At 48.4% G+C, this 23,771-nt stretch overlaps 1 protein-coding gene across 2 annotated transcripts in view; it reads right to left on the bottom strand.

Annotated features, from left to right (window-relative positions):
- Positions 1–861: 861 nt before the first annotated feature.
- Positions 862–23,771, bottom strand: part of PODXL2 (podocalyxin like 2) — a 32,484-nt gene continuing 9,574 nt past the window's right edge. For both annotated transcript variants that reach the window (XM_027729363.2, XM_027729355.2), the window contains exons 2-8: positions 22,710–23,003; positions 12,444–13,330; positions 11,350–11,424; positions 8,278–8,434; positions 7,332–7,393; positions 5,512–5,691; positions 862–5,164 (exon numbers count right to left, since the gene is read on the bottom strand). In XM_027729363.2, the coding sequence (XP_027585164.2) occupies positions 4,958–5,164; positions 5,512–5,691; positions 7,332–7,393; positions 8,278–8,434; positions 11,350–11,424; positions 12,444–13,330; positions 22,710–23,003 (1,862 nt within the window). In that variant the 3' untranslated portion in view covers positions 862–4,957. The remainder of the gene's footprint in view (positions 5,165–5,511; positions 5,692–7,331; positions 7,394–8,277; positions 8,435–11,349; positions 11,425–12,443; positions 13,331–22,709; positions 23,004–23,771) is intronic.

Consider the following 23,771-nt stretch of genomic DNA (forward strand, 5'->3'; position numbering starts at 1 on the left):
GTGGAACGTGGCTCCGGGGAAGGGGGGCTGACCCGGGACACAGCCGAGGAGGGGACCTGGTCCAGAACGTGGATGCGAGGTGGTCTGGAACCACACGGCAGGGCTCTCTCTGGATCGCATGCAGTTGTAATGAGAGAGGATCTCATGAATCCATACAAATATCCCAAAAGTGGGTGCCAAAAGGATGGTGCCAGACTCTTTTCGGTGATGCCCAGCGACATGATGAAGAACAATGGCCATAAACTAAAAACCAAGAAGTTTTACCTCATCAGGAAGAAGAACTTCTTTACATTGAGGGTGGCACTGGAACAGCTGCCCAGGGACACCATGAAATCTCCCTCTCTAGAGATGTTCCAAACCCACCTGGATGTGTTCCTATGTCCCCTGCTCTACGCGACCCTGCCTCGCCAGGGGGGTTGGAATAGATGACCTCCAGAGGTCCCTTTCACCCCTAACAATTTTGTGATTCTCTGTGGGGTCCAGCTCTGGAGCAGGTGTGGGATGGTGGGGAGCTGGGTGGGACGCACATGGCACAGGGCTGGGCACACATGCAGGGGCTCTGCTCTAGAAAGAGGCTCGTGCTAAGCCATTCAAGCAGAAAAGACGGGTCCTGGGCTGGTCCTGTGGGTATTGGGTAGGACACCCCAGGGGGGAAGCCACTTTCCCACAGCCTGGGCACCTGGCACAGCTCAGGGTTTCCACAGAAACCTGGGATGGGAGAATTAAGTAGTGCACTGTGGGGAAAGGGGGGCCAGGCTGATCAGCCCCATCCCAGCAGAGGGACCGTGGCTGACAGTGAATTACCAGATGCAACACACATGAATTCAAGCAGATCTAACCAAGCAAAGCACTGCACTCGGGTCAGTGTTCAGACACCCAGCAGGTGCATTTTATTGCAAAGAAAACAAAACCACAACCCTGTTGCTTCCAGGGCCAGACACAACTGTTTCTAAGCAATCCCAAGCAGTGGCCAGGGCTTGCAGACAGTTTAGGTCCAACAGGAATGAAGGTGTTGAGAAGAATGGCTGGGAGCCTGGCTGTCAGCTGAGATGAGCCCACAAGACTCTCGTGAGCCAGCACAGACAAAGGAGCTTGTTGTCTCTGACTGTTCCAGCTGCCCCAAACTCTCTGTGAAGGAGAGATGTGCTCCTGCATGGCTGTGAAGGCAGATGGGAACAGACGAGTTGCTGACAGCAGTGGCTGCAGTGGGACCCTGCTGCAATGCTCTACGGTCATGCTACAGTAATCCATAGGATAATGTACCTTCATTTCACACTGTATTCTGCGCCAGAGGGATCCTTAAGGTGGTATCTTGAACTATATTCTGAACCTGCATTACATACTCCACAGCACAGTTACTGGGTCACTTCTCATTGTTTCTTTCCACTCTACCCACCACGAGGCAGCATGCAGGATCCTGGAACATGTTAGACTCCATATTACAGATGCTGTTCCAGACATCTGGGCAACACCTTGGAGTAATCTGTAGCTTGGCCATCCCAGACCACATCTGGCCACCATTCCACAGATGGAGATCCACTCTGATCTCGGCTGTACCTCCAGACGCTGCCATCGCTGACATTCCCCAAGGTGCTGCACTCCTCATACCAGCACCCAATGCTCTTTCTGAAGAACCACCTTCACATCAAGCCAGAGTTTCTGCCTTCTAGCTGTGGTCCCAAGGAGCAGAGAAGGCAAGTGGAGGACAAAGCAGGAAAATGGAGCTGAGACTCTGTATTGCTACTCAGGTCCTCCACACCGGTGATTCCAGAGAATGTGCCATTTCACTGTTTTGCAGACAGGGATGTCCTCACACAAACCATCCCTGACACGCCTGGTGTGAGCCCCTCTGCTCATAGGCAAGTCCCGCAGCCCCTCATGAATAAAGCAGGTGACTGTCCTAGGCAAGTCACAGGAAACAAATATCCAGAGCTAAAAGAGGGAAATTGTTGGGGGGGTTATTATTTTTCGTCTCCAACTCGCAACAGCCACCAGGTGTCACTGCGATCAAACGTTTGGCAGATGGAACTATGGCGATGTCCGAGTCGGTGGCAAACAGTTTTCCAGGAATTGCTTTGTCTCCTGCATCTGCTCTGTCGCCTGGCACACCACTCTGAGAAGTCCAGCTTTGACAGTTTTTGTTAAAAAGAAGTTTAACTACATTAAGGTGATAGAAAAGCTTCCTGTTACAAATGCTAAGACAAAGTTTTTCTTCCTCCCTGTGCAGAGCTGAAAATGCAAGCACTGAACAGAGTAAGTGGGCTATCCAGCTCTTTACAGCACTCCCCAGCCCACAGGTCCCCGGAGATGACCCGTCTCTGCAAGGCTGGCAGGAGAGGGACAACAGTGCAATCGACTTGAAAAGATCAGCCTAGTGCAAAAAAATGATACAGAGAAAAAACAAACAGTAAAGGGATAAAAAGTATCACCAGACTAAAGTGAAATGCTATCAACCAGTAGATTTCGGGAGCTAAACTGGGATCACACAGCCAGGTGCACCCTGTCAGAGACAGCAGAAAATTGTCCTTAGCCTCATGACAGCCACCCTTAGACACTCAAGATCACCTGAATGCTCCAGACGGAGAAGAGTGTCTCTGGAAAACCTTCAGGCCACAAGAGCAAATCAGGAGAACTTGTTAACTCATCATGAGGCCCACATACCCCCTTGGTTTCTTCAAAGTTTGAAGACTACACAAGATCAGGAAGTGCTGAGCCCAGCCAGCAGCATTGCTTTACCACTGCCTTGTTGCTTCTCTGAATTAGGATAGTGGAGAGGAAACAGGGCAGCAAAGCAGCTCCTAGCAGTGACATGCACCAAGGAAGGGGTTTGTGAGTGAACGGATTCACATCTAACGGGTGGCTTTATCTTTTTAATAGCCACTGGGCATTAAAAATGTATTTAATGAGGATTATTGGACTTAGAAACATTTACACGGTGAAGCTGCCTAAAGGCCACGGGCATGCCAGCCCCCATTATGCTAAGTGCTATACAAACTCAAATTTTAACTCCATGCTTTAATTTACTCATCATAACAACAACTTGCATTTCATCCTGTGAGCCCCAAAGTGCCATCACCACAGCCACTGGAGCTGTGCAGTTACACTGCACAGACCCATCAAACTCAGCAGGAGCCATAAGTGAGGGGTGGCCAAAGAAGGGCCACATGTGGCTGTTCATGTACGTGTACTGTCCCCCACTACCAACTGCTGGGGCAGAAGGAACTCCTCTGAGCATCTCTGCAACCCTACCAAGATACAAAAGGAGCTGATGATCCACTGTCTTCTACACAACAGGGAAAGATATGGAGGCAGGCTAAAACCACTGAAAACTGGAATCTGGATAGGAAACCAATGGTTTGATTCCTCAATAGACTGGTATCAATGTGGTCCTACATCAAGGTGACCTGTGATTCAGTTCGTATGCAAAGCGCTATGCAAATTGAAACAACAGACTCTTGCACCTTGACTTTAGGCACACACACCAGGGATGAACATGCTAAAAATACCTATACATACAGTGATAGATTTACAGGCTCGGCATCAGGCTGCACATCTGGGGCCTTTCTGTACAAAGGTTCCCTTAAAGACCAAGTGTGAAACTGCATCTCGCAGTGAGCAAGCGTGCAGATCACCGTAACAGAGAGAAGTACTGCTGCCTCTGACCAAAGCAAGTCCCTCAGTCCCTCAATGACAGAAGAAACAAATGTTTTCGAGTCTCAGTTTAGGCAGGGCTCAGAGAACAATTATGCATATTCACGTGTCTTTTATCACGAGTCTGCAGGGAGCTGGAGACTCAAAGTTGCCTGAGGCACGCCTGAGAAACGTTCATTGGGGAGCCCTTAGATCGACTCTCATCTCATCTGGCTTACACTTGCTTAAATAAAATAATTTTAAAGATGTTACCCCGATTTACACCCGTGGGACATTAAACACTTCTACCCTCCTCTCAGGGCAGGATGCTGAAACGGAAACAAAAGGACCAGAAAATTACCTGTTTCTGAGTTTTAACTTTTCCAACTGTTTATAAAGTCTCACACAGTCTTTATTTTTACCTCAAAATGACCAACTGAAACCAAACTATCCTGAAAAATAGAACTGGAGTGGAAAAGGCCTGCCAGTCTAAAACTGAGATTTAGACATGGGATACTTTGCTGATGATTTCCCAGGCTGTTTCGTTAAAGAGGCATGTAAATGTCATTTTTGAGCAACTCTCCAACCTAAAGCAAATTTCCAGCTAAGATGCTGCACCATGGCACCAAATTCTCTGTAACCAGTGAAGCAAGGGTAAAGTGCTCAAACTTTGCAAACTCAGCTTGGAGCTGTGGAGCTGAAAAAGAGAGTGGGGCTGTTTGTGGTACCAGGGGTGAAATAAGATGACAGCAGGGGGGATGTTTTCCCCGAATGTAAACATCAGCTCTCATCTAATTAGCAGCTGAATGCTAGAGCACTACAAAACCTGTTTTCACATGTGGAATGCAAACTCTGCCCAGGACATTGACTGAATCCTGGCTCCCCTCCATTCAGAATGCACAGGTGTTACTGCACCTGCACAGACTGAACACGATCTCAAGGTCAGGATCTGGAAAGTGAATTTACTCCCCAGATCTGGACTTTTGGTGGCCGACAGCCTCACCATCTTGCTTCTTAAGCCCAGCCACTCTCAGCCACTACAAGAGAGCTACATTTAAGTGCATTTAAAGGTGATAAAAGCATTGGTGCTACTGATAGGAACACACACAGAGACCTACAAACCCACCCCTCCCGCTTCCCTCTGTTCAGTGATCCTCCTGGCTCCAAGCCTCAGACGCAGGCTCAGGACTTCTACTGGGAAGATTTGCCCAAAGACCTGTTCCAAGGTTTTAAGAAGTTCCTGAGAAGCCACCTGATCCCATGGTCCATCAGTCAAGATAGGAGAGAAACAAGTGTATTTAAGAGGGTGGTTCCCCCCGTTCTTTTTCTAAAGATGTGTGTCTTCCTCAAACACATCAACATCCTCGCTCGCCTGCTTATTGATCAGGACATCCCAGCTGTCGGGGCCATTGATGGTGTTCCCACCGTTCACACTTGGCTTCTTCTGCATTTCCGACTGGCTGTCACTGGCCACATCCAAGGTGGGGTTGTCATGGCAGCCGTTCTCAACAAAGCGCAGCTCCTCCCCGTGCGACTGGAAAGGACGAGAGGAACACAAATGGAGACAAAGGAGGACAGGTCTTAAAGCTGCTGAGAAGCACAATCAGGTCAGGCTACAAGGGTCACTGAGAACTTTGCAGGGTCAGTGGGAAAAGGTAAATTTGCTCCTAGCCCAGCCCTTGCAGTGGAAATGAGCTGTCCTAAGCACAGCAAGAGACAGGTTTGCATTCTTGCCTGACTGGACGCCCTCGCTGCTCCAGCTGTGTATCCAGCTATGTCCCATAAGTGGACAGGGGAGAACAATCTCCCTCTTAACTTTCCAATCCCCTCCTTCCCAATGGCTAAGAGCCTAGCCACCTTCTCCACCCATCCAGTGCTCACCATGTTCTTCATTTTGGGCAGGCGCCTCTGCCAGCAGTTGTATATGAGCCCCAGCACAATGATGATGGCACAGATGGAGCCAATGATCACCAGCACCACAAAGAGCTTCCCATAATCACTGCGTGTCTGGTTGGGGTGCGACTGGCAGCTTGTGGTGGTTGAGTAGTTTTGGATACCAATCTGGAAGGAAGAAAGCAGTATACTAAATGTCCTGACCTGCAGTCAGGTGGGATCCTGTTCAGACCTTCCAGGGTCCAAGTACAGGACCACCACTGTGGGCAGAGGAACTAAAAGCCAGGGTTGGAGAGTCAGAAAGTCTAGTCTTATGTGACTAGAAGGCACATAACTAAATATAACACCATTTTCCATGAAAGCTGACACTTCAGCAAATGACAGTAGGCACAATCTTACCTTGATCACCTGCACAAAGATCACACCTATGTGCACGACAAGGAGGCTTTCATGGGACAAACCACCCAAGACAAACTACGATCATAGAATCATGGACCACTGATTGGTACTGAGGCTTTGGTGACTACTTGGCAGAGAACGTAACCATAACAAATAGGTTTCCATTAAAGCTGAGGTCCTAAGAGGGCATAGCGGTCTTTATGAAGTCTTGAAAGTGGACAGCTGCCCACTGATCCTAAAAGCTTAGGAATAGCTGCCATAGAAATGGGTCCCCTGTGGCTGTCAGCAAACAGCCCCACATCGGTCCCAGTGACTTAGATTTCAAACAGGTTATGTATCAATACTAAGTATGATGGGTGTAAGAGAATATCCTCCCTCCTCCTTCCAATCTCATGCCAGCACAAGGTCAGTGCAGTGAGCAGTGTTTCATTATTGATAGAGCTGGAGAGTTGGAGGCATGTGGTGAGGCTGCTCTGGTAGGACTCAGGTTAACATCAGGCCACAACTGCAAAGTCAGACCTTGCACCAAGACAAATCCATCTTTCTGGACAGTTCTAGGTGCTGATACTTTAGTCACACAATTTCTACAGGGCTGGCTTTTTGCACTTTCTCTGGTGTAAGCCAATCAATACAGCACTGAGCACTTAATTTGCTTTGTCTGATTGCACCAGTTTCTTAGGTCAGGGAAAAAAATGAGAGCAGACAGCCAACAAGGCAATGGCCCAACCCTGCTGCTAAAATCAGCAAAATTACTCCCAGTAGTGTAAAAAACCCAAGCAGAATCAGGCCTACATATCCTGTAAGGCTAAGGGGAAAAATCCAGAGATCATGGGACTAATTTGTCCTCTTCTCTATCCTCTTCCAAGCTGCCCAGGGTTAGAAAGGAATATGTGAGAGCTAGAGGCAGCTGGCAGAGGAATCTGGCATCCATCATCTCTGGTCCTCCGCCTGCCCTTGTGTAGGCAGTTGTCTAAAGGAGTGAAACACAGACCCTGGGATTGCAGAAGGCATGTGAACATGTCGAGAGAAGCCAATGTATATAAAAAACAGCTGTAGGGTGAGTAGGGCCAAATCAGGGACTCTACAGCACCCACATTGCCACTGACAATAGCATAGAAGGGAAGACACCAAGAATCCCAACAAAATGAATGTGTGAAAAGCAGTTTCACAACAAAGACAGAAAAGCTGGGAGGAAATAACCCATAGTTATCTCTTAAAGAGAGCAGACATTTGATGGCCTGGCAACTACCAGTGAGGGCAGAAGGGAGTTTGCCAAGCGTCTGACTCATCTGTTCACCTGCTGTGGGTTCAGCACTTGGTTAGACTGAGATATGCTCCCAGTTTTCAAGTTGCTTATTTTAATTGTATAGCCAGTCTTAACAAATGGATGCAGGCAGACAGGTTCTTACCTCAGCTAAGCTCCTCTTAACATCCCCCAGTGCCATGAGAACATCTTTTGTAGGGATAACGCCTGTAAAGCAGAGGAAGAGATCAGTGCTGCTCTCAGCTCAGGTTACTCAGTCAGATGTATTCATCAGCCTGAAATCCCTAACAGGATGGAGGCAAGGGAACACACATTTTTGTTCATTGGTGCTTTATGTCAGGAGGCTGAAAGAACTCAAGGACCATACACAAGGGTACCTCCAAATATTCTCTAAATAAGTAAAAAAATCCAGGGAAAACTGATATCAAAGCCACCTAGATACCCTTCCCACTGCCACAGCAGCTCTCAACATCTGTGTCTGCTCTGGGAGCAAGCAGCAACACTCAAAAAGTCATGGATGCAGGTTCATATAGGTCATTTAGGTCATAATGTCAACATTGAAGGCCTCTGTCACTAAGCAGGCAACAGAAGCAGTACAGGAGAAGGACCTCCATACCAAAATGAAAATAAAGAGATGGTAAAATGTCCCACGTTCACTGTCAGCTTTTGTTTCTTTTGGGATGCAGGGGACGCACCATCAGGACTATCCTAATTCAGACAAGACTTAAGAACTGATAGGTTAGGAAGGGAACCAAGAGCAGGATGTCATACCCTGCCATCGCATCTTGCCCAAGGAGTACATAAGCATCAGGAGAAAGCTGACAGATGCTAAGGTGAAGGCAATCCAGGGAGAGAGTAAATTGCAGATATAGAGCTTTGTACAAGCAGTGAGGGGCAAGACAGAAGGCAGATGTGAAGAAAGAGTCTTATGTCCTCAGTCCCCCTCCATTCCTCAAGTCTAGTGAACACTGAGAACTGGTGGGATTGAAAGGGAAAGCAAAAGCTCATTCCAACATGGCTGAGCACATCCATTTGGGAGATCCTTAAATGCACCCCCACATCACAGGAAGGCTCCTTCTCCCAGCACTTACCCTGTTCCCCTGCCAGTGTCATTAGCAAGTGCTTGTCGTTCTCGTTGGGTTTGCTCAAAGATATCAGCCAGCGGTCCTGCAGTCCATCCGCCTGTCTGGAGAAGGCATCCTCCACCAGTGCCAACAGCTGGGGACCCCTCTCCAACCGAAACTCCTCCTGCCATGGGAAAGGAACCTTGGTGAGCACATGGTGGGAACAGGGCAGATGTAGCACTGCAGGGATGGTATGGCTGAGACCCCACACCAGGTGTGCCCAAAAGCCAGCAGTGTTAAACCTGGTGCAACAGTCCCCTGCACATCCCCAGTGCCCCAGGCTGGATCTACATACATCTCCTGATGCACCAACCCTCCTCCTTGGTTCCTGTGGCTGCCATATGTCCCACACCAAGCCCAGCTCCTCTGGCACACAGGGATCCTGAAGCAACATTATCGTGTAAGGTAAGAAGGAATCAGGCTCTTCCCCACAGCCAGCGCTGGGTCAGCGGGTGCCGCTCAGCCTGACATGCTCCAGCCATCCCTCAGCAGGCTCCTTTGCTGCTTTCTCACTCCTGTGTTTCTATTCTTATCTCCAGTTGCCATGCCAACCTGAAGGCCACACAGATGATTAATAAAATGGAGAGCTCTTGTTGCCATGGCAATTTGAAGCGCTCAGGGCAGGCACAGGCCTGTGCCAAAAATGGCCTAATTGGAAAAGACATCGATGACTGGGGCCTGAATCACAAGGGCCTGCCAGTGCCTACTCTCATCAGGGTATGGATTTTGGCATGGGGAGGCAGGAGGAAGCAGCACCGCGATGCAGCACCATGAACTGCAGCTCCCACTCATGGCCCCACTGCCAGCCTGAGGCTCTCTTTTGGAGGATGCAGAGGAAGGAGGAGCAGCTGAGGCCAGGAGCAGGAGCAGGACAGAAGCAAGATGTTTCTGGTGATGAAGAAAGCAGAGGCTGTAGAGTACTGACAAATTCTCCATGGTGGAGAGAAGGGAGCAGTGAAGGAGTCTGAATGCACACACACCTAGGTAGAGATCACCTCCCGATACACAGCCAGGTACCACTGTTGGGTCAGATCCTGCAGACCTCACTTGGGCAAAAATCCCAGCTATGTTGAGCGAGAGATGTGCCCAGAAAGAGACGGAAGTGATTCCCTTGCCCAGAGCCCATTGGGAAGACAAATGGCCTTCCAGCTTAACCCAGCAATACAGACATCATCCCTACAGCAGGTAAAAGCCTGGTGCTGTGAAGTATATTAAAGCTCAAGGTCCAACCCTCTGGAAGGGGTTAAGTACCCTACTTGTCCCTTGGCTTTTCAGTGGGACTCAGTACTACACCAGATCATGGTACCAAAACATAGGAAATAGAATCCTCATTTGCACTAATTTAAATTACAGTACTTGCAACACACATTCTTCCTCACAAACACAACAGGGCTCAGGTACAGAAAGCAGAAAACAAAAGGGACAGGCAGACTGTAGGTGAGGTGCCCAAACTGAGTAAATTTCCACGGGTAGGACACAAACTGCATCAAGATCAGTGGAAAGGAGAAGAGCTTGATTCCAGCTTCGCTCATGCAAAGTGGTAATGGAAGGCAGGGAATGAAGTGATGCTCATGTTAAATATGTATGTCGACAAATGTCCCTTTGAATAAGGAGTAGTACAGCACAAATCATTCACTGGGAAATATGTTTTGAAACATGAAATCAAGTAGAAAAACAGTTCAGCCCTGCCTATTCCATGGCACCGTCTTCCTTCAGCAAGGCAGAACTGAGGATTTAACAGCAAAGACATAATTTGATCAAGAGACATCTGCACATCTGCTTTTCAGTTCTCACCCTTACAGTGGTTTAAACAACACAAATGCAAATGAACACAGGAAGGAAGTTACTATGTATTACAAAATTACCTAGCATTTAAAGTCCACAGAAATGGGAGAAAGAGTGATGGGGACTAGGACATGGAGGAAACAGGGCAGCAGGACTGTGGTTTTCAAGGACTGATTTTCTGCATTGCAGTTGTTAACTGTAGCAGAGATACTTAAAACCCTTCCAAATGGCTTGTCTAAATCAGGAGGAAAAAGAGTGACTTTTCATCTACTCTAAGAGCATTCAACATGCTTTACTGTGTACAGACATTTCCCCATTTTCCATGTTCCCAGAAAGTTCACCTTAAAAAAAAAAATAAAACCCAACCAACCAACAACTCACCAGTAGCAGCAATAGGTCAGTGCAGGAACAAGACCAGGTGGCTCTGCCCAGAGCAGGAGCCTCAGAAAGCAAGAGTGCAGACACAGAAGGCCAGAACACAGTTCCTCAATTAAACATGTTGGTCTCAGGCTGTCAGGCTCATAATAATTTCTTAGAAGATGAAAGACACCTTGACCCCAGGCCTTGCACAACTGGTTTTTAAGTGCCTGATAAAAGGCCAAGCAGAAGTGAACAAGCTCTTTTACCAGGGATCCACAAGGGACTCTGGGCTCATGAATTAACTGCAGCTTTATGAGGATGGATGGACCTCTGCATTGGATTAGCAGAGCATGGCTGGTTAACAGACCCAGATAACACATAAGATAAGAGGGTGGGGAGAGGAGGCCCTTAAGGATGATTTAGTGATAGCTGTTTGGTACTTAACCATGCACACTGTAAATGGGAGTCCCTATTCCTCTGAGTCATCAGAGGATCATTACTATATGCTGGAAGGAAAAGGAAGCGAAGGAAGGAGAATTAAACTTCAATCCTGCCACATTTCCTATCAGTAAGAGGTGCAATGTTAAAAGCTCTCATGTCTCATGACAATCCAGGTACAGACTGGCACAGACCACAAGCCAGAAGTTAGTAAAAAATCCAATATGGTACTGACATGTGCTAGACTTAGAGCAAAATCATCTCTCTCCGCCCACTCTTTGGGGAACAGAAATATTTCTGTCCTCCTCTCCTTCTCTTCACAGACTCTACAGGGAAGTTGAGATTTAGTGCTTTTAAAATGTTTTGTAGTGAAAGCGGACATCAAGAGCTAGGCCTGCCTCTTCTTCTCTAAGCACCATTCCCCCTGTGCCATCAAATCTCTTTGGACTGACTTACACAGTCAATGTTATCCGACATATTCAGGATGATGTAATTTTTTCCCGCAAGGTTGCTCCAGTCTTTGCAGATCACCTGGAGAGACAAGACAAAGACAGCTGAGTTCAGCTAGTGAATGCTGCTAAAAGCACAGGGTACACAAGGGACAGAAGCAAGGTGCCATACCCCCTTGAGAAGCACTTCTCAAAGGATGTGACTGTCCTCTAACTCTCTGTACTGAGGAGGAATCACCATTTCAGTGACAGTGCATGTAGCAGGAACAAAGTCACTACACCACCTTGCCACGGACCAGCTTACTTTCCACCTCTGTCTAAGAGGACTCAGGTTCTCAGTGGAAAGCTCTCTAGCCTGCAGCCTTATCAGCACTTAACACAAAACCTAACCAGGAGCCTCTGCGGACTTTAAACAGACTGGTGAGACAAGGCAGCACTTTGCAGGCAGGATAGGATGCACAGAGGGGCTAAGTCACTTGTTCAGGCTCCTGAGTACCAAAGGGCAGAAAGCAAAATTAAAAGCTTTGCTTGGTACTTTCTTACCAGTCAACTCCTGCTACGTATCTTCTTTTAACCAGCTGCCAGTTTGCTGGATTTAGGAACTACAGTTCACCACACCCCTCCTCTCCCACAGGTTTTCCCAGAACAACATCCTCACAGGTCACTGTACTCTGCTCCACCTGCTCTGCATCTGGTCCCTGCAGGCAGCAGCAGCAAAAATAGCACTTTCTTCTCACTCCCTTTCCAGAAATCCTTGGGGCCATTTTTGTCCTGACACTTCCAATAATGCAGGCTGAGGAAACAAGGAGCTTTCTCTGCTGTGGATGCTCCAGAGGGAAGGTGTTCTGCTTCTGTTTATTGGAAGCAGGATTTTGTGTAGCTGGGAAGATGTGAGGGGTCAGGGTTTTCAGCAAGGATGACGGATACCCTTAAGAAGTGCTGCGAAAAACCCTCCCTGAAAGTTCACTCACCTGGCTGGGTGAACAGACAAAACTCCTCCCACCAGTCAGACTTAAGGATGGGGTTAAACACCCCCACAAGAGGGAAGGACCCAAGTATCTCCACTGCAACCTCCCACCCATTCCCTGCTCCCAGTGCTACCTGTGCCGAGTCCCAGGGCAGCTCTGTTGGCAGCACGGCCACGCGGGCATCCCCAGCCTGCGGTGACAAGCTCCTCTCTGCTGCCACACTCTCAGTGGCTGACTCAGTGTCATTCCAAATGGGATCCAGCACAGCCTCATCAGCTCTGTCCCACGGAGACACAGAAGCGGGATGCTGCTCACTCCCAGAACGAGTCTGGGTGTCTGGGGAGCCGCTTGCAGGAGAGGGTGTCCCCACAGGCATTTCTACTGTCTGCTCCATCTCAGTCAACATCGTGGGCTTCAGCATCTCCCACCCCACTGTGGGCTCTGAGACCTCCTCTCTGGCCGAATGTTCTTCCACACCAGCCTCCACCGTGGTCTCTGCAAGCTCTGCTCCTGTGGTACTCACAGTAAGCTCTGAATCTGCTCCCCCAACAGCCCAAGTGTCCCCAGTTGTCACCTCAAAGAGCTCTTCTGAAAGACTGGGAGATCTTGCACCAACAGTAGTAGAAAAAATAGAGGACACAGGTAGAAGACCTGGTCCCATGCTGCTCCCAAGGTCTACGCCTGGAGAAACAGAGTCCTCTTCTTGCCCTCCTATGGCTGCCTCAGTCACAATACCTGGCCTGGCGGAAGCTGTGGAAAACAGAAGGGAGAAGGAGTCCTCTTGGTCCACTGGTTCAGAAGATGTAACTTCTGGCCCGGAGGTCTGGAGGCTCTCCACTCCTCCTCTTGAGTGGTCTATAGGGAGCAGCCCCTCCTCTTCCTCTAGCGTAGAGAAAGGCGTGTGCAGGTCAGGCTCAACAAATTCTGCTGGTGGCTGGACAGTGGTTGTTTCCCAGTTGTCCACCTGTGTCCCATTCCGTTTCAGCAATGCCTTCTGAGATGCAGCAGGAAAGCTGTAATCTAGGAAAAGATCCAAAATACTTCATGTCACATCCAAAGCAACTAAGAACTCTGAAAGGCAGAGAGCTGGCCCCATTATAGGTGTCCAGACAGAGATTGGGTCAAGTGGCAGAGACCTTCTAAGAACAGGTAGCCTAACACAGCAAAGAACAATCCCATCCAATAAGTGCACTTCTCCAGCACCCTATCCCATCCCAGCGAATCCACATTTCCTAGGGACAATTTGCATATCCATTCTCTCCACTCCTTTTTGTCCTGAGGCATTTTTACAGACAATAATAAGAGTTTTGACACCTGGCATCTTTAATTTGAGGTTATGAGTGTTAGAAATCGGGCTGGGACTAGGCTGGGACCCAGAGATTCATTTCAGATGGGATTCAGAAAGACAGGGGTACTAGCAGCAGTCAGCCACAAGCTAAATGAGAAATACTAGAGAAGAGAAACAAAAGCACAGCAAACCAAATCCTCCTCCCTGGCACACCCAAGGAATACCACCAAAATCTGAACCAACCTGGGCATCTTTGAAACGCAGCATTTCAGTTTGTACAGCACTTCATAGCATAAAAGTCATCCCCCAAACATCTGCATTATGAGACTCCCGCGTCAATAACGAACAGTTATGTTTTGCTACAGCAGCCAAAACTAACTCCCCTCCCTTCAGCTTCAGCCTGTTTGTTCCCTGGCTCTAACCATGAATGCATTTTTTGTTGCTAGACAAATGTAGATGCTGAAAAGGAAGATGCATGTCACAAATGTAAGGTCAGAGCAGGCAGGGGTTTCTTCTGGAGGCCAGCAAGGCCACCCCAGGATAAGAAAAGTATCTGTAAGATCAGACATGTTTAGCTCAGAGTGGCAGGCACAAATCCAGCAGGCATAAATCAGCCTTCATCTTTCTTGAGAAACTGCCCATACCCACGGAGCTCTGTTTCAGGAGTTTGTGTCCCAATTAACTCCCTTTCTCCCCAAGACAAGCACAGCACATTCTCAGAGAAAGGGAAGGAAGACGATCCCTTCACAGCCAGAAATGAGCCCCCTGCCCTGTCTATGGTTATTAAGCAAGTGACTGTCTGAAATCCCCAAGGCTCCTGTCTCCTCTCCTGCCTGCCAAAGCAGATGCTCCACTGAGCACAGTGGGCAGCAGCTGTCTGGATGCCTTACAGAGATCTGCACAAAAAAACTCCATACATCCCTGACTCGAATCCATCGCTTGCTGCTGCCAGAACGAGTGTGAGCTCCCAGGCAGAGAGGGCCATGTCATCAAACACACTCATTGCCTTGGATATTCCTGGGGAATCAGGACTGCCCATGCTACTCCTGCATGTTCTTTCCCATCTGTCCTGAGCGGAGAACACACTGCTCCATCCACCCCAAAACAGGAGGTGCAAAGATGCTCCTGTTTAGCTGGCAAGCAACTTCCCTAACCCACAGCTCATTCCCTACATGCTGTCAGCAGCTCCTTCCAGATGTTGCCCAAAGATGAGCATGATCCAGCTTCTGACCTTCAGAGCCATGGTGTTGGGACTGTCTCCCAGTTCTGTCTGCGAAGAAGCCACTGAGATTTACTGACACTGCAGGCAGAAGCCAGGTCGTTTTGCTGCTGTGTTTCACTAGAGAGCATCATCCTGACTGAGGCTCTACCCAGGGACCCTGAGGATTAAAAGATTTTTGCTACCCAACAGCCTTCCTGGTGATGCTCCCCCAGAGGCCATGGAGGCTGGCTGTTAAGAGTAATCAGCAGCACAGACAAAAAAAACCCATCTCTCCTCCACTGTCTGGCACTGGTCTTCCCAAAGGCCCACACCCACAGGTACACACGCCAGTGTCTGCAGACACAGTCACTGCCTTGCTAGATGGATGGTGGGTAACAGCAGGAACAGCCACAGACCATGGGACTGAGGGCATTCAGTTGGGACACTCTTCAGACAGATGATAAAAGTTTAGTGCATCTCCCAGGGCTCTGCTACTCCTCCTGCTCCAGGGATACTCAGGGTTTGCACCAAAAACCCCAGCAAGAACCCTGCCTGCCCTGACACGCTGTGGGTGAAAAGTGAGGGTTTCGCCCCTTAAAACAAGGTCCTGTCAGATGAGATGTTATTTTCAAGGATCAGTGATCCAATCTGCCATCCCCATTGCCTAAAGACACTCTCAGCTATTCTCAACTCCTCTGCACCTCCTCTCTTCCCTGCTCCTCTTCCCACCTGGAGGAGAGCACGAACTGGCAGATGGGCACAGCAAAAAAACAAACTATGAAAAGCAGCATGCGGTTTGTCCCACGGGAACAAGAAATGCTCCCAGCCTGTCAGCTCTCCTTTGAAGTCACACATTCAACCTTTCCTTAAAGTGCTCTATCACAGATTCGTTAGCTCCCATGGGGGAAAGCCCTGCATGGTGCAGCCACGCAGCCTTTCCACCAACAAGATCTAAAGATGCCAGAGGGACTGATGCCTCTGCCATCTCTCCTGGGCAATGAAAGTCCAGGGAGAACCCATCCCACTCTCCCAGCAGACTTCCATCCTACAAGGCAGTCAAAGATTGAAACCTGAGCTACTTCTCTGGGACAACAAATCCACAAAGTAGAAGCAGACATAGGAATCCTCACACTTGCTACTGTGTTAAGATTACCACTTGTCATCAGTTTCCCCACTAGCCCGCATACTAAGCTTGAAGAATCTTTCTTCTGTCTGGTTCATAAGACTCCACTGATTAGAAAATGAACTTCCCTCAGACCTTGAGAGGGCTGTTACTCAGATTCATATGGGGAACAGTGACAAGGAATTTTGGTCAGTGGTGCTGGTTTGTGCTCCTTAAAATAAGGAGCTCTCCATACAACACAGTTACCAAAGGGGTTCACAATCGCTTCCCAGGTTCAGGTAGGATCACAGAATCATCAAGGTTGGAACACCCCTTCAAGATCTAGTCCAACCATCAGCGCAGCACCATCGTAATTACCCCTAAACCATATCCCCAGGTGCCACATACAGATGCCAGTGATGATGAGTCAATCCTTCCTTCCAGACTTTTAGCTAGACATTTAGTTCCTGTCTGGAATCAGCTCCTACTCTCTTACAAACAAGGGCATCTGCCAATTTGTCAAGATCAGGTCTCTTTAAGGCACTCATATTTTCTTTTAGTTTATATCTCTCTTCTACAGTTTGAAGGAATTTTTGCACCCTGTACATCTTCGTGGTATGATCCCAGCCCTTAAGCTGGTCCCAGCATCTTCTTCTCAAGGCTCCCTCCAGACAAGCTGGCCTCTGTCACTCATCATCTGTGCAATGCAGAGCTAAGAACTTCCCCATTTGAAGTCTTCTCAGCATTTCCCTGGATTGCTCTACCCCCCAGCCCTAAGGGAAATCGAAGGGCATCTCTCATGTTTAGCAGCTCTTCCAGTATTCTGGTAGCAGTTCCCCTTCACTAAGTTGTCTTCTCGAACAACCCACTTGGCCCACCTGGTTCTCCTCTACCTTCAGCAGACCTTCTACACCCTGCTCCCACGCTCTGGGTACATGGCAGTGCACCCACAGACCCTACCACCTTCCTAGACCAGTGCTATCCACTCCCATTCCCACCAGCTTTTGTGGAGAGAAACATCAGCCATGGAACAGAGAGGCCAGAGAGACAGGTGATCTGGGTTCCTGCTGCAGAAATGAGGCAGAGTCTTCTGATAAAGGAGGTAGGTATTATGGAGCTGGATGCAGTGCCAGATTTGCCTGGCTCATTTATCAGCTCATCTAATTTCAGCGAGGAAGCAGAGCACTGCCAAACCCACGGTTGCCTGAGGAGGTTGTAACTGCACACACTATCAGCTCCTTCCCTGCCAGGGTCTGCTGTCTCCCACCAAGATCAGCAGTAGGCTGGAGCACAGAAGGAGCTTGTGGCCACACACAGAGGTGGCACACACCACGTACCCCTTTCTAGCCACAAACAAGAGCAGCCGAGCCATGATGAAGCCAGCCTGATCACAAAGGGGCACAGCTCAGGAGAACCGTCTGCTGGAGCCATGAAACTGTCCCAACACCTCTGGCCAAACAGTCTAGCAAGGGATGGACCAGATGAGTTAAAGCAGGCAGCCACAGTTCCAAATCACACACCCTCCCAGAGCTTCTCAGTCACACCGTCCCCTTGGGAGTCTGGTTCACCGATATGAAATTCCACACCTCTACCTCACCTCTTTGCCACCACATCATTAGCTACGCCCCTTAATGCTTTCCATCAGTGGTGATATTACTCATATTGCAGTATCCAGCTGCCTCCCACAATCCTCCAGCTTTTCCCTTCCAAGCTCTCTTACAAAGACCCTCAGGCGCTATTTTCTAAAGAAACCATCTTGCACAGCCCTCCTGCTGCTCCAAGTCCTGACCTTTGCATCTCCCAGCAGACCTAGGTCTGGGTCACACAGATGCATTTTCTTCACCCGGGGAGATGATTTTCCCTGGGAGAGGTGAACATGAGCTTCAAACCTCTGCAAAAGCCGCCATTCAAGTAATGTCTTGCTTCCCCTGAAATCAATACCAAAACTTCCCTGACACCAGATGGGCCAAGACATGGCATTGTGCCAAAGCATGATTCCCCAGCCAGACATTTAATTCATTACATTTCTGCTTCTCCTTCATTCAGAAGAGCAGGTCTCAGTTACTGTCCTACAAGGTTCCCTACCCTGTATTTGCTATTAACAGTTTAAAGCAACTGTGACAGCTCAGGAAGAGGGTGATCCTCATTGTTTTTAGTACACATAACCTGACCATAAGGTCTTTATTGGATTAACTGAAACATGTTAACCAGTGATTGAATTACTGATAACTAGAGGGCACTGTAATAAAAACAAGAACATTCCTGGGCTCCCACCACAACACATAGCACCATTCATACTAAAGCACCTGCCAACTTTTGGAAGCACAAGGTGCACTCTACTGACTGCTAAAACTGCAGCCAGGTCTGAGGCCGTATCTGCTTCCCTTTTTGCAATATAAAGCAGCAAGACTTACTGCAAAAAGTCATACTCCAGCTGATTGAAACTGCAGGGGGATTTCAAAGAGGCAAAATACAATTACTGGTGCTGGACTTGAGCCAGTTGGGGCTAATATACTAATCTCCCAGAAGAGCTTGGAGAAGTTACTATCTCCGACTCTAAGACACCAAGTCCACACACACAGAAGAGATCATAATCAAAAGAGACACCCAGGGTGGCAAAGTTGTTAGGTATCATTATGACTGGAATTTGCTTGAGGCAGACACCGGGAACCAAGTGCTACAGCTGTTCCCCAAATAGCCTCATACCTCTTTCCTGCTGAGTGCAGGACTGCAATAAAGCTGGAATAAGCCATCCTCATCCAAACACAGTCAGGGACAGCTGCACCAGAACAACACTATGCACAGAGAAACTCTCCTGTCACAGGTCAGCCTTTGCCAGCAATGTCTTGACCGACATGGCTTGTCCCAAGGCAGATCACCCAATGTGTCAGTGTACTCTAAACCAGGGCATAAACAAGAGGCATCCCGGGAGCTGAGCTCGGCAGGCGGCTGCTCAGCGCTAAGCTGCTTATGTAGACAGTCTTTACCAGGTGCTTCATTTCATTAATGCTTGGGTTGAAGATGGTATTAAGAACCGCAGATTTGCTGTCAGTCTGGATGAAGAAGCAGCAGATTCCAGTAAGGTTGAAAGATACTGGGATCTCTCTAGCCAGAAGCAAGTAATTCATCGTGGAAGGGAGTGAATCTCACTAGCAGAGGAGATGGAAAGTATTTGATTCCATTAGCTTGTCAGAAAACTTACTTTTCTTTGAATACAGTCCTAAGTTGTCTGTTCTGCTATTCCCCATCCTAGCTCTCCTGGGATTCCCTTCTGCTAATTACTATGAATAATTAAAAGATTACAATTTTCTCCCCCACCCCCCAAAGCACCACATGCCATCCTAGTGAATCACCAATCTATAAGACCAGACTTGATACCTCCCAGCACAGTCATGCCTTGGTCTTCAAGCACCTTGGAGCTGAAAGAGCAGACCTTGGCTGTAATGAAGTGAGCCTCATGCCAGTCCACCATCACACTGGAAGATGCACTCCAGTCCTTGGAGGCTCACCTGTTGGGCAGGGGAGGAGAGGGACTAAGTGACCTCATCCACTAGAGACTCACAGGCCTTGCATTAGTTTTCAGAAGTTCACACTTCCCAGCAGTTAACGATTAGCCTGCCTCAACCTAGAGCCTTCACTGGAAGGGGAACATATGGGATGGTGCTTTCTGACCAAAACGAAGGAGAGCACCAAGAGGTGCAAATCAGGGAGCACTCCGGGATGGATACACCACCAGGTAACTCTTTCATTAAAAATCAGGACTCAAAGAGACCTACAGTCCTAATGACTCCCATCTTCTAGCCCTAAAGCTAGATGACATCTTGCATTTGTTGCCCAGTGTGGTAGCAGGAGACATGATAGACCAGAAGATTCCAGGCAACATAAGACGGGGAAGGTGGGAAGAAAGGAAAGGAGGACAGGAAGGGCCAGATGTGAGTCCCTGCAGGTTCACTCTGTCTTCAGAGTTGATCTGGGGTTTGGGCCAATTTACTACCGAAGGTGAAGCAAAGCAGCCACACCCAAATTACAACCTAAGAAGCTTCCAGGTTCCCTGGAAGCCTGAAAGGATGCAGAAGTAACAGGTTCACAGCTCCACTGACTTGCCTTCTGGCTAAAGTACAAGGCACACGCTGCTTCTTTCCATAAGGATATGGCATCCACATTCCCACCAGACCTAATCCATCTCTTCCACATGCGGCTCCACTGGGTAGCAGCTGTGCATGGGGTAGCACACATGCAAGTGCACACTTCTCTGCACCCTCAGAGAGAATGAGACAAATGTCAGGGCCCTTCCACAGGCTGGTGCTCACTGATGTCAATATAGATTCACTGTTCCGTAGCATAAATCTGCAAAAGCACATTATTCAGGAGAACCAGAGCCCCAGGCTGAGCTATGCTCTGCCAGTGGGGGTTTGTTCTCACTTTCTAATGGACTAACAGGTGGTCCTATATGCCACATGTTTTCCAGAAATATTTTTAAAGGATGTTCGAGTGCGCTTAAAAAAAAAAAAAAAAAAAAAAGAGCAGCAGCTGCAGAGCTGCAGATTGTTATTACTCTTTAGCTCTTGCAGCGTCAAAGTCACACAAAGGCAGGGGAGTCTCCCCACATAGGCTTCAGAAGGACATAAAAAAAGAAGAGATGACTAATGCAGCTTTGAAATAGCAGGAGATCTGGCCTATCTGCAAGACCACCAGCAGTTCCAGGCCCAATATCTTTACACCAAACATGGAAAGAAGCCAGCACAGGTCTCCTTTCATAGCAAGGAATTTTCACTCTCTAGTAGTTACAACAATGCTGTTTTGTGCCTTGACTGATGCAACATCTCTGATGTGTGCCTGGGACAGAGTACCAACTATGCTGGGTTACACTACACAGAAAGAAATCTCACATAAGGAAAACTTACACCATAAACTTTTTTTCTCCTTTAACAGCAGCTGTTGAAAACTGTTTAATGGATTTAGACATTGAAAATAACCTAACAGATGTCATCACACAGTTCCACAAGGTATCACATGGCATCTGTCACACATGCAGCACGTAAGATTCACTGGTTGTGTGCCTCTCTCATACAGAGGCCTTGCATGACAGGAGAAGGCTGCCCAATTTAGGGATGCTATTACAATATCCTTTATTGTAAAATGACACACAGCAGGTTTCTAATTAAATTTTAAGTAGAAATGTGCTCCCAGCTCTTGAATAATTCAAAATGTTCTATTAACCAAGGTTCTAAAATGCCATTGAGACATGAGCTCTGGACACAGCAACGGTCAGGGGAAGAAACAGTGCTTGGAAGCACAGCAGCAGTTAGCTGGGCAGCGGATAGGGCAGGGTATGCAAAAGGACAGCTGAAAGAGCACATCTGTTCATGGAGGAAAGTACTGCAGGCAAGAACGGAAGGAGAGAGGAGCGTGTTCTGCATGCAAATGGGGCGAGGCACGTGCAAGAGGCAAGGCTGGGTTCGGTACCCAGTCATCTCGCTCTCAATGCACAAGCACATGCTGTTCTCCAAGTCACGTCCAGATCTGTGAGTACACGCAGGTGCCTGCTGGCACACCAATAAAAGCGCCGCTGAGCGCTGCCACCGCGTGAGAGCGGCTGAGCCAGAGCCTGTCCCAGGGATGCGCTGGCAGGAACGGGCACCATCCACCCCCGGCATCCCTGCGGAGGCACAGCTGCCCCACGGTCAGGTCTGCAAGCGCCCCGGGGGCCAGGGAGCCACAGGGCAGCAACAGCACGGTCAGATAAGTTCAGCAGCAATGTCAGCGAGCAAAGGGCTTTGGAGACCTAAGCTGGGATGGCCCTTGCCCCCATAGCGTGCACTGTGCCCCAGTGGGCAGCCCCAGCCGTAGCTCTGCAGCAGCCTCAGCCCTGTGTGAGCACAGGTGTTTTTTAAGGTCACAGAAGTAGGAATGAAGATAAAATGAGACTTGTGCTTTCTAACTGCAGACCGCAGTCAGATCTGCTGAGAGGAAGGCAGCAATACCAGCTGAGGGAGGAGGGGTAAGGCTGAATCCTGGCCTTTGGGTAACACTTAATACATGCCCCACATGACACTTAAGAGCAGGAGCATGTGAAATAATCTCCTAAGCTACTGGAAACCCTGCAATGCTCCTCTTCCTTCCCCCCATCCTTCTTGAGAGTATCTCAAAGCCAACAAGGGCCTTGGGGGGAGACCACTGAGGGGCTCAGTGATCTCAAAAAACCACTCCACAGAGGAAAGCAAGTTCAAATGCTAATGAAACCCATTTTGGTCATGACTCCTCAGGAAGCAGCAGGACAGGGTAGACAACAACACTGTCTTCTCTTGGCAGGGTAGACAACAACACTGTCTTCTCTTGGCCAAGTCCACACTGAATTCATAGACTGAGGAATCCAGAATTTGACCCAGGCAACCCAGCTTTGACTCAAACCCTAAAATGGCCTTGATCTCTGAGTCAGGCTCTTGAGACCCTAAAGTTGTGCTTAATAGACAGCAACAGAAAGAAAGGAGAGAGAAGAGAGCATAAAAGGGGGAGAGAGAGAAAGAAAGACGTGAAGCAATGGGAAACTAGGTGGAGGGCAATACTTTCCCCAGCTCATAGCAGCTCAGGAATAAAGGCTCAACTGTAACTTGGTTTCTAAAGCCTGTGCTTGCTCAGGGTTCACTGGGGACACATCAGGCACTGAGGTGAGAAAATAGAGCTGACGTTTAATCTCAGGCCCTCTTAGCAAGAGTTGTGTCAAAGCAGGAAGACAGATCCCTGCATTCTTCCATCTCCCCAGAGCCCCTGCAGAGTGGGGAGGAAGTATGGGGTAAAAATAACCTACCTGTTGCCGGCCCCAAGTCCAGGCTGGAGTCGTTGAGCTCTCCCCCATCTTCCCAGAAGTACTGCGGGGGCTGCAAGATCTTGGACTCCTCATTCTCCTCGCTGGCAAAGCCTGACCCTGGGGCAGCATGCAGAGAGCCAGGGGCAAGATCTGGCTCTGCAGTCTCCGGGCTGGTTTGCTCATGGGAATTCATGGCCTCCAGGTGGGACATCATGGCAAACTCCAGCAGGGAAGTTGATGTGAGGCCATCGGCAGTTGGGTCCTCCGAGGATGCAAGACAAAGGCACAAGGTCCCTGTATAATGACAGTAAAACCACATCAGAGCTCGGACTGACACTCACTAGGCTTGTCTTCCCCTTGCAGCCTGCTCCTGCCAAACCAAGCTACCCCTCAGATGGGCTGTACTCTCAGCTGATGGGGAAAATTAGGATATTCTGGGAAACATCCACAACCATGCAGATGAGCATTCACATGGAGGAGTCTCAGCGGCAAGCAGCCATCTAGCCTGGGGCACCTCTCTTCAATAGGGCACTGATGGTTCACTCTTTCCAAGGTGTTTTTGCCTCTGAAAGGATGGGGTGCCCTGTTATTCATCCATCCTGGAGAGGAGGTGGAATGTCTTACACTTCAGCCATGAAATTCTGGCCTTGTGAAGACAATGATAGTTTCCTATCCAACTGTCCTGATCCACAGCTATATTTTATGCAGGGGGACTGATTCAAACCAATATTATTTACAACTCCAATATTAATCATATTTTAAATCAGGAAGCTGAAAATCTATTTTTAAGTCATTAACTTGAACTTCATTTTGCATTCACAATGTTGGTTTTCATAAGAAAGGGCTGACCATCAGAGGTAAGAATTAAAATGTGACAACAGCAAACATCTACTTAACACTAAGGAAGGAAGCAGGCTGCATTTTACACTTTTCTTTCAACGTTATACCCTTGTTATTTCCATTTTATCTATTAGAAGGTTTGACTGACACTTCTTGATTCCTAGATGAGACTTTAATTGTGATTTGTGTCAAGGTACATTCACATGCATATTGAACTTCAAT

The sequence above is a fragment of the Pipra filicauda genome, unplaced genomic scaffold, assembly GCF_003945595.2.
Source record: "Pipra filicauda isolate LSUMZ 115617 unplaced genomic scaffold, ASM394559v2 scaffold165_size2600900_pilon, whole genome shotgun sequence".
Lineage (NCBI taxonomy): Eukaryota > Metazoa > Chordata > Aves > Passeriformes > Pipridae > Pipra > Pipra filicauda.